Source organism: Augochlora pura, chromosome 6 (assembly GCF_028453695.1).
Source record: "Augochlora pura isolate Apur16 chromosome 6, APUR_v2.2.1, whole genome shotgun sequence".
NCBI lineage: Eukaryota > Metazoa > Arthropoda > Insecta > Hymenoptera > Halictidae > Augochlora > Augochlora pura.
In genome coordinates, this window is record NC_135777.1 from 17882134 (window position 1) to 17891416 (window position 9283).

General features: G+C 29.9%; 2 protein-coding genes across 2 annotated transcripts; one reads left to right on the forward strand and one right to left on the reverse strand.

The window, feature by feature from the left end:
- Window positions 1-1609: 1609 nt before the first annotated feature.
- LOC144471258 (cyclin-dependent kinase 2-interacting protein-like) lies at window positions 1610-3311 on the forward strand. Its single transcript, XM_078183136.1, has 4 exons — window positions 1610-2298; window positions 2396-2619; window positions 2768-2876; window positions 2993-3311. The coding sequence occupies exons 1-4, from the start codon at window positions 2268-2270 to the stop codon at window positions 3187-3189; spliced, it is 561 nt and encodes a 186-aa protein (XP_078039262.1). The 5' UTR covers window positions 1610-2267; the 3' UTR covers window positions 3190-3311.
- Window positions 3160-8997, reverse strand: LOC144471257 (uncharacterized). The gene is made up of 4 exons (XM_078183134.1): window positions 6979-8997; window positions 6809-6907; window positions 6572-6734; window positions 3160-6512 (listed from the first exon to the last, which is right to left on the reverse strand). Exons 1-4 carry the CDS (start codon window positions 8847-8849, stop codon window positions 4608-4610), a joined length of 4038 nt encoding a protein of 1345 aa, XP_078039260.1. The 5' UTR covers window positions 8850-8997; the 3' UTR covers window positions 3160-4607.
- Between the last annotated feature and the right edge of the window lie 286 nt (window positions 8998-9283).

Here is a 9283-nt window from a genome sequence, read left to right on the forward strand (position 1 = left end):
CTGTTATAAGCAAGATATTATACATAATTTGACGCGCAGAGATGTGAAGAAGATGAGGATAGTATTTTTCTTCAAACTCATTCTAATGAATTTTTTATTTAAAAAATCTTGTTTTCATGCTATTAACTAATTTTAGTGATATTGTTTCGTCGGTTCTCTTCTTCTTATCTCTTGGTGCATTCTCACACTTCTACAGAAGGTGGACCAACTATTGTGCGAAAACAAGAAGATTCAAATTTTGTAAGTTTAAGCGTTGCGATAGAATAGATGTGAAGAGACATCCGAAAATTATAATTCTTGACATGCATTTACATCCGTCTTTCTTTCGAAAAATGAGATTTATGTGTTAACATATTATACATAGTATTGCCGGACGTTGTATTTAATTAATATATGAAATAATGATAACATCCATACATTGTTAACTTAATTAAATGCATGACTTTCACATATATCGAGGAAGAATATTTTGAGTATAATAATTTGGCCACCCTCTGTATAAAGCGCATTTTTAAATTTCTTGTTACAGACTCAGATCAAAAAGTTAAGAAGTAAAAGTTGTTTATTTTCCTTGGCAATTCCAAGCAATAGCAAAATTGAAAAAAAACATTCTAGTCATTGTCTAGTAAACTACCACCCTCTATCATTTAAAAAGTGTAGTTTAGTACAGTTTTAAAGCGGTTATTCCAATTTAAAAAGTGTTCAACTATTAATACGGATCACCATATGTAAACTTATTGTAGAATTTATATGTCCTGTACATAATATAACTTCAATAAAAGTTACATTATTATTTACAGTATCAATGTCACATTTTTCGCGATAGTTTAGAAAATTATGTACTGTTTTGTATTTTATTGTACTGCCTAATTTTTAACATAAATTTTTGATTATTTCAGCAGTTAATATTATTTTACATTATATTGAAAAATATTAATTATTACAGATAATAGTAATGATTGTATCGATAATTAACCTACTATTTTTTCAAGTCTAATAACATTTTCCTTATAAAGATATCAATGCAATCGAAGTATCGAATCAAATAATATATTAATTGCTTAAAAATCACTGCTTTATTTTCTGCAAAATTCCAAAACTTAAATACTTTTTGATACAATTTACAATTTAACTTTATGACAGAAGAACTTTCTAAATTACTAGTAAATGTAATTACTTTTAATTATTTTCCAGATCGTAAAATAATATAATTTATTGTATAGTTATTTATAATTATTGATTGTTTTATTTTTTTTAAAGAAATAATTTAACTAATAAATCAAATAATTTTGTTTTATTTACAAGTAAAAAATTTTATTTACATTATACGATATGATTTTTTAACATTTAAAACTTCATTGTTACCCCTATAGTACATATGGTATGATATCAATATTTCAGCTTTTTAAAAATATGTTTCAAAATTCTATAAAAAAGTAAATTATGTTATTATATACTTGAAAAAGAAACAATTCATTAAATTTAGATATATTCGTCCAAAAGGTAAACATACATCTAAATGCATGTACATACGTACACATATCTATCTAAGCTCATGTAAGTATAGGTGTATTGGGGTGTATTCAAAACCGCCATTTTTATTCTACAGACACGCCATCTGTATCCCATTAAATGATGAGGTGTATTTTAGAAATGCACAGGAAATTTTCTTAATACTATTCTTACAAAAATATAAAGGTGTCCACAATAGAAAATCTCGGACAATATTTGATTTATGTAACTTAACTAAATCAATTTAAAAAGTAATTGTATCGTTACAATCTACGTATGTGCAAATATGTGTATACTTACCATTTGTATTTTTTGTACAGTTCGAGCTTCTTAATAAAAGCATTATTGTCATTGGTCGTCTCTTGTTGAAAATATCATGTATTTCATTCTACATTAATTAACCAATAATAGAGCATTTACAATAAATATGAATTTATTGTTGTAAATATAGATTCTGTTATTTTTGCTATATTCAAAATATACAGGCTAAATCAAAAAATTATCTGTGCTGTTCTAACATCTTACAGTACTATAGAAACTTGCGTTCATATAAATTACATGATGTTATCACTATGTATTTAAAATTACATGAATTTAACATTCGCCATTGCATTCTAACTCTGAACACGTTTGGGGTACTTCTCAATGTATTACATATCTCTATTATATAATTGTTAAATGTTAATTTCTGTCATTTTCCAATGACATATCTGCACATTCAAAATTTAAATTCTATTACATTTTGAAATCTTAAAATGATTAAAGAACAATTTTCTCCAATTAGCAGTAAGTAATACAATATTTCGGTACATTTATTGATCCTTCTGTACTATAAAAAGTGTATTCGATTAAGTAAAAATTATTTTACTTTGAATAATTATAGAAATTCAATCAGTGAAACCAACACAAGGAAGAAATTTGGTAGGTTCAGCTCGACACATACGTGATTTGGCTGCAGATATTCATACAAGTATACAACAATGGAATACAGCTCATTTACAAGGAGTAGCATTACTCAAGGATATAACTCACAAAAAGCAGAGCACATCCTACTCTCAGGATTTACAAGAGTTATGTGATAAATTGGAACATGTTTGCGATGCATTGGTAATAATTATAAGATATACAAGTGTACGTACCAAACACTTTAGAAGTAGACAAAGAACATGAAATTCATTCATCATTATTTTTGTGCTCCTTGTCTACTCCTAAAGTGGATCTCACATATATAATACGTTAACAGATTTTGTTCCAGGATGCTGTAGTAAAAAATCTTGCTCAAATTACACATCAACTGAAGTTGACAACATCTTTAAATAAAGATATGGACAAATTATTTACAACATGGCCCGTTACTAAATTTGGTACATATAAAATATTTTTGACTGATGAATAGCAAAATACATATTATATGTCGAAATCATGTAATCTATCTATTTAGAATACAACAGATTAATATTACTTTGAATTATCTTGGCAGATTATGTTGTGGAGTTAATACATAATATGTATTCTGAAGAAGCTAAGATGAAACGAAAAATTTTCGAAAATGTAGCTCATCAATACACGGATTCTTGGAAAATGTTGTGCTTGGCAACCTGGGTTCATCAGCCATTACTACCAGAAAGTCTAACAATATTTTTGGAATCATTATTAATAGAAACTGGACATAGATAATTGTAGTTATTGTTGGTACATGTTTTGGTGAGTATTTTTGTAATTTTGAAATTTGAACTTTATAATTAACTTTTTGTACGCAATAACTTACAACTATTGAAATAAAACAGAGATTAATAGAATGTTCATTTATTTGTGGCTTTTGAAATACCATGTGTATAGTTTCACAAAAAAGAAAAAGTATGTAATCGTTATACATATACTCAGAATCCAAAGCTCGCTATGAAAATGTTTACAATTGGTACCTGAGATCACAAAGAAATACAAATATAGACAAGTACAAATGTGCTATATTTTCTTTGCAAATGCAGATTCTAAAGAATGTATCTTAGATACAAGGAACCAAACCTGCAAAGTTAGTATATTTTGTGATTAGTTATAATTAATCTAATAGTTACTAGTGCCATTAACATTTAATTGTATCCTTCACTTCTTATGCATGTATGATACATATTTACAGATAAATACAAAATTAATAATATCCACTGTACATAAATGCTATAACAACGTGGATGGAATTATCTCATTAATGTTTAAAGTATCCTCAATGCTATGGTGTTTGTATAAAGATTGTAAATGATCGATTTTAAATTATATATAATTCTTTTATTTCTAATTTTTAAAGTTATAGTATTTTCGTTTTTTGGCAGCTTCTTTTACAGCTGTAGTGAAATTATTGATGCAACATAAATGAAGTTTTTCTTATTCACTGATCGGTAGAGTCACCATAACTCACAAATATTACAAAAAAGTTGTTAACAATTGCAGATTTAGATAATTAAACATGTATTTAAAATAATTTGTGCATGATCATCTTTGTAGCACTGTAACTAACGTCACGTTAATATATTTGTAACTGATAGTATGACTAATACCTATGTAAAGTTACAATTACAAAAAAACTTCTATAAGTCATGTTTTATAATATTTAATGTATAATTATAGACCTAGTTTCTTATTTCCTGGTTCATTTAACTGTGACTGTATGTTGTTTTTTCAAGAAATTGTTTTAAAACTGAAACCATTAGGAGTATTATGCATATAGTTATATAAACCATTTACTAAAACTGAAAACTTCATGTTGAAAATTATTCAATGTTTTACGATTATTATAATGTTTTAGTATGAGGTATGTATATTATACATAATAAATATAATAGAAACAGTCTTATTTACATACATGTACCAGAATATAAGACATTATATTACTTTAATATTGATATCGTTCTGTCAAATATGGAAGTTATAATATATTGATTGTGATACTGTCAAAAATTCTATAAAAAAATATCTACACCATTGTGTAATTATATGCATACATATACAATTTCGAATAATTGTATTAGTTCAGTATCTTTATACACTATACACATTACTTGAATTTGTTTAGGAACATCTTGCATACGATCATCCGAGAATCAACTTCTAGTATTCCTATTGAATTCTTCACTTAATGCCTCAAAATCGAGTTCCGTATCTAGATTTGAATTGTTAGGTATCAGATTATTTTCTAATATATTATCTGGCATTATATTCTTTAATCGTTCGGATACTAATTCGTCAACTAAATTTGATTGATCAACTAAATGCAATTGTTCGACCAACTTTTCATCAATTAGTAAGTTTTTATCTATCACCCCACTTGTATTTAAAATATCTAAATGTGCAATATGGTCATATTGAGTTATTTTAGACATATCTAAATTTTCTGAACTGCCAAATATACTAGTATCACAATTATTGGAAATGATTGGTACTGTATCTTGTAGAATTGTTATGCTATCTGGAAGCTTACAACCAGAAGTAGCAGGCATTATTTTACAAGAACTTGTATCCAATGATGACGACTGATTTTTAACACAACTCATATCTGATGATGTTATAGGAATTATTTTAGATACTAGTTTCTGGAAACCTTTGACAAAATTTGGAGATCCATTTTCTATGTTATTTAACCCATTTTGCACCTTCTCAAAATTCTGGGTATCTTGTTTTGGGTAAGTTCCCATAACATCATTTTCTAATTTAACAAAACTCTGTTCTGATGATTCTAGTTTTATAAACGCTTCTTCTATATGTTCTAACTTAGACTGTTCGAAATTATCTTCGACTTTACAAAAACTTGCTTCTAGACCATTTCCAATTTTTGTAAAATTCTCTTTATGAGATTCTGTTTTTTGATAATTTGAAATTTTCGGTGAAGTGTTATCAACTTTTTCGAATCCAAGAGTATTTGAAATTTGATCCTGAATCTCCGGATTCGACATTAACAGTTTCGATACATTGTTGGATTTATTATTTTCTGTATTATTTACAGGACTGGGATTTCTTCTCATCAGTGTTAGGGCTGATAATACTTCCGGACAAGTAGGATTTGTTACAGGTTCACTTCTCCTGTCGTTCAAGAAATCTGAAACGCTAAGATCTGAACTTTCTGAAAACCCACTAGACATTCGCTCTTCTATATTTTCTTTAGCATCTTCAGAATGTTCTGTTTTCTGAAGTTTTAATGGAGGTTCTAAATTTTCATAAGTGCTACAAACAGGAGACTCAACCTTTTTTAAAGCATCGTTATTGATTAAATATAAACCAGGATTTAAACCCAGAACATCGCACAATGATTCTTCACCGATATCAATTAAATCCTTGTTGGATTCTTCATCACTATTTGCAAGCGTCAACATAGCTCCAGCTTTTTCTCGTATTTTTCCCATTAATATTTTCAATTCGTCTAAGAAATTCCTTACATTATTCTCGGATTTTAATATTAACAAATCAAATAATGATTGTGCGTTAAGTACTGGCTTCGCAGCAATTTTTATTATTTCAAGATTTTCGCACACAGAAATTGCTTCTCTCAATTTTATTTGTCGTCTTTCTGATTTCGCTTCCGGTGTAACGTATGCCCAAGGACCACGCTTCTTTCCTTTGCGTTTCAAAGGATCTTGACCTCCATTTTGTTTTAATTCAGGTTCAGGTGTTGGAGGAGGTAATTGCTCGAGACTTCCATGGTCTGGATGCATTTCAAAATGCCTTGCCATTCGAGTACGCCCCAAATATATTTTATTACATGTAGGACACCTGAAGTGATCTGATATTTTTCTTTTCGGCACTTCTAATCCTGTTAGCAATTCCTTGGGTGATTCTTCTTCTTCGAGCTTGTCATTATTTGTATTATAATCGCTATAACCACCATCGGAATCATCTAAGTCAGGTTGTAAAAAGTCTAAATGATGTAAATGTTTATAATCTCGCACCATATGTCTAGGTGGTCGAGACAATCTACCAGACCGTGTTCTTGCAACAACCTTTTTCCTTTCATCCTGAATAAGATATGAAGAAATTAGTAAAAGCTATTTATAGTTTAGTAAATTAGATTTACCTTTAATTCTTCCTGTTCCTCTTCAGAAATTTGTGGTGGTTTAGGGGGAAGCAAAGACGGTCTAATAGTACTCTTTTTTGGTCTACCTCTCTTCCCACCACGATTTTTTAGTAAATTTCCTGGGTTCCTGATTCGCAAATCAAGTTCTTCAGGGAATACAACCCTGGATTCATACATGAATCATTTAGTTGTAACATTTAATAAAAACTGAAAAACATGTATATGTTGTATACTCACCTGTATACAACTCTTTCATTTGAAGCAGTTGTTTCTTGACTTCGCTGTTGCAAAACATGTGCAATTTGTTTCAATTGTGTTGGCGTCAGACGTTGCATACTAAAATGAATACAAATATCATATAATATGAAAGAGGTACTGGAAGTATATATAGATATATTTTATCGTACCTGTGAAATGTTTGACCTTGTTGAACTATTTGTATTGGATTTTCACTAGAACCTAATGGTTTAGTTACATCAGTAGACTCACTTACTACTGTCACAGGTTTAATAGGAGTACTTTTAGCTTTTTTATTTACTTTTAAACTTGTTCCATTTACTACTAAATTAAGTTTTTGTTTAGCAGCATCATTTTGTATTGACTTGGTAGGTTCAAATGTACCACTTTGTTGTGTTACAGGTGCCTTTTGCAATGCTTGTTGTAAATTATTAGAAATATTTGCAATATTTTGAGTAGAAATAGTTAAATTGTGTTTAGTTGAATTATTAAACGCAATTTTTGCTTGTGGTTTCAAAATAGATACAGGTGTTGAAGAAATTTGGGTTGGTTTTAAAATAGATGTAGAACTTGTTGTCGCCTTCAAATCTTGAGATCTTACAATAGACGCAGTTCTAAGAACTACTGGTGAATTAGAATTAATTGTTGTTTTTGGTAATCCACTTGTTACTGGTGTTTTCTTAGCAATTGTAGATTTTGTTTTCAGTAATTGAGAAGGAATTTGAACTGATTTTAATAGTTGTGCAGGAATAGATGCTGCTACATTTGTGTTGCCTATAATTTGATTGGACTTTGGAAGCACAGTTGATGTACTTTTTAGCACAGGAGTTAAAAATTGTTGAATACCGCCTCTGTGAAGAGACTGCGACGTTTTAACAATGGGCGATAAACGTATTTGTGAAGTGACAAGGTTCTGCGTTCCTCCAGATGTAGTATTTACTATCGCATTAGAAATATGAGGTGCAGTAACCGATTGGCTTTGTATTTCGCAAGCACCAGTTATAATCTGAGAGGTATTTAATAACTGTGCTGATATCCCAGTGGTATTTAGTAATTGAGCTGTTATAGGTGTAGCTTTTATTATTTGTGATGGTAAATTGTTCAATATCGTAGCTTTCGATAACAGCATAGAATTAGGATTTGATGCAGCACTGAGAGAATGTACTGCATTAATTTGATTCACTGTTGCATTAGTAAGTTTATTTGAACCTTGAAGTAGTCTAATATTTTTAGTTGGCTTCAATATAGTTTGTGCAGGTTTTATAATAAATTGTGATGATGGCAAAATGACAGGTAGTTTTTGTAATATTTGTGCCTGCGAATTAGGCAAGGTATTAAGCTGGTTTTGTACTACATTATCATCAATTGTGTATTGTATATCATTTTCATGAATATTCTTAACATGAGAAACATCTGCTTTTATTGTATGTACTTTAGATTGTTCTAAAACTATCGTTTGTGTACCTGAGTTCTGTTGAAGCAGATTATTTTGATGTTCGATTATTTGTTGAGATTCTTGACTCTGATTACTTAAATCAACTTCATCTAATGACATCTCATTTTCAACTACTTGGTCTTGTAGCTGTTCATTATCAGAAACTTTTTGTATATGCCATTCTTGGAAATCAATACATTCTGTTTTAATCAATTCATCATTGGATTTTTGTACTTCTTCAGGCTGATAGCTTAACTGATCAATTGTTATAGAACCCTGAGAATGTAGCACTGTTTGGTCCTGCACGTTAATGTTATCATTTGTAGGAACATTTTCTTGCGTGTTTGAGCCAACATTGTCTTCATCTTGATGGTACATAACCTCTTCATTCGAGTTTACCTCAAAGGTTAGACCTAAGGCTGCTGCTTGTTCTGGAGTCAAGTGAATAGTTTCGGAATCGTTATCGTCATTTTGTAAAAACGCAACAAATTCGTTGTCGTGATCGTCATCATCAACAACTTGCTGAAATGCTTGTTGAAGAAGATCGGAAGCACCAGTAGACGATGCATCGTTTGTAAACACTGTAGAATTCGAAATTTCTGCCATATCGCTACTTTTTCTAGTTTAATGGTTTATGAAATGTAATTATAGAGTAATAACAATCACTTTCATATTTTACGATAGCATTTTATACGATTCTGTTCTTCTAAAATCACTTTACAATATTGCATTTAGTTCATTTCGCCATACACGTTTTTCGCGCAAACAGAAACACATGAGGGATATGAAGTTTGCTGCAAATACGAAAAAGCAAATGGCGACAATGTCATTGAAATGTTAGTGGTGTGGTTGGTAGTTCTCATTATGTCTATTTTCATTGTTGCGTACTTTGGGTGGGATTTGAGGAGTTTGGCTGGTTCGGATGCCCGTGGAACACAAAAGTGCTCTGCTTGTGTAGGGCTTATAAAAATTAAATGGTTACATAAAATCGTCTCTAATCAACTTTATTTTCTGGATAAACGATGTTGTCTCCAAGTCTT

Excerpts from the sequence above, each read along its gene's own strand:
- LOC144471257 (XM_078183134.1), bottom strand. The coding sequence starts at position 8,849 with ATGGCAGAAATTTCGAATTCTACAGTGTTTACAAACGATGCATCGTCT. Across the intron at positions 6,735-6,808 it reads AATGAAAGAGTTGTATACAG|GGTTGTATTCCCTGAAGAAC; the intron begins GTGAGTATACAA and ends GTATGAATCCAG. Across the intron at positions 6,513-6,571 it reads AGGAACAGGAAGAATTAAAG|GATGAAAGGAAAAAGGTTGT; the intron begins GTAAATCTAATT and ends TATCTTATTCAG.
- LOC144471258 (XM_078183136.1), top strand. The coding sequence starts at position 2,268 with ATGATTAAAGAACAATTTTCTCCAATTAGCA. Across the intron at positions 2,620-2,767 it reads AACATGTTTGCGATGCATTG|GATGCTGTAGTAAAAAATCT; the intron begins GTAATAATTATA and ends ATTTTGTTCCAG. Across the intron at positions 2,877-2,992 it reads ATGGCCCGTTACTAAATTTG|ATTATGTTGTGGAGTTAATA; the intron begins GTACATATAAAA and ends TTATCTTGGCAG.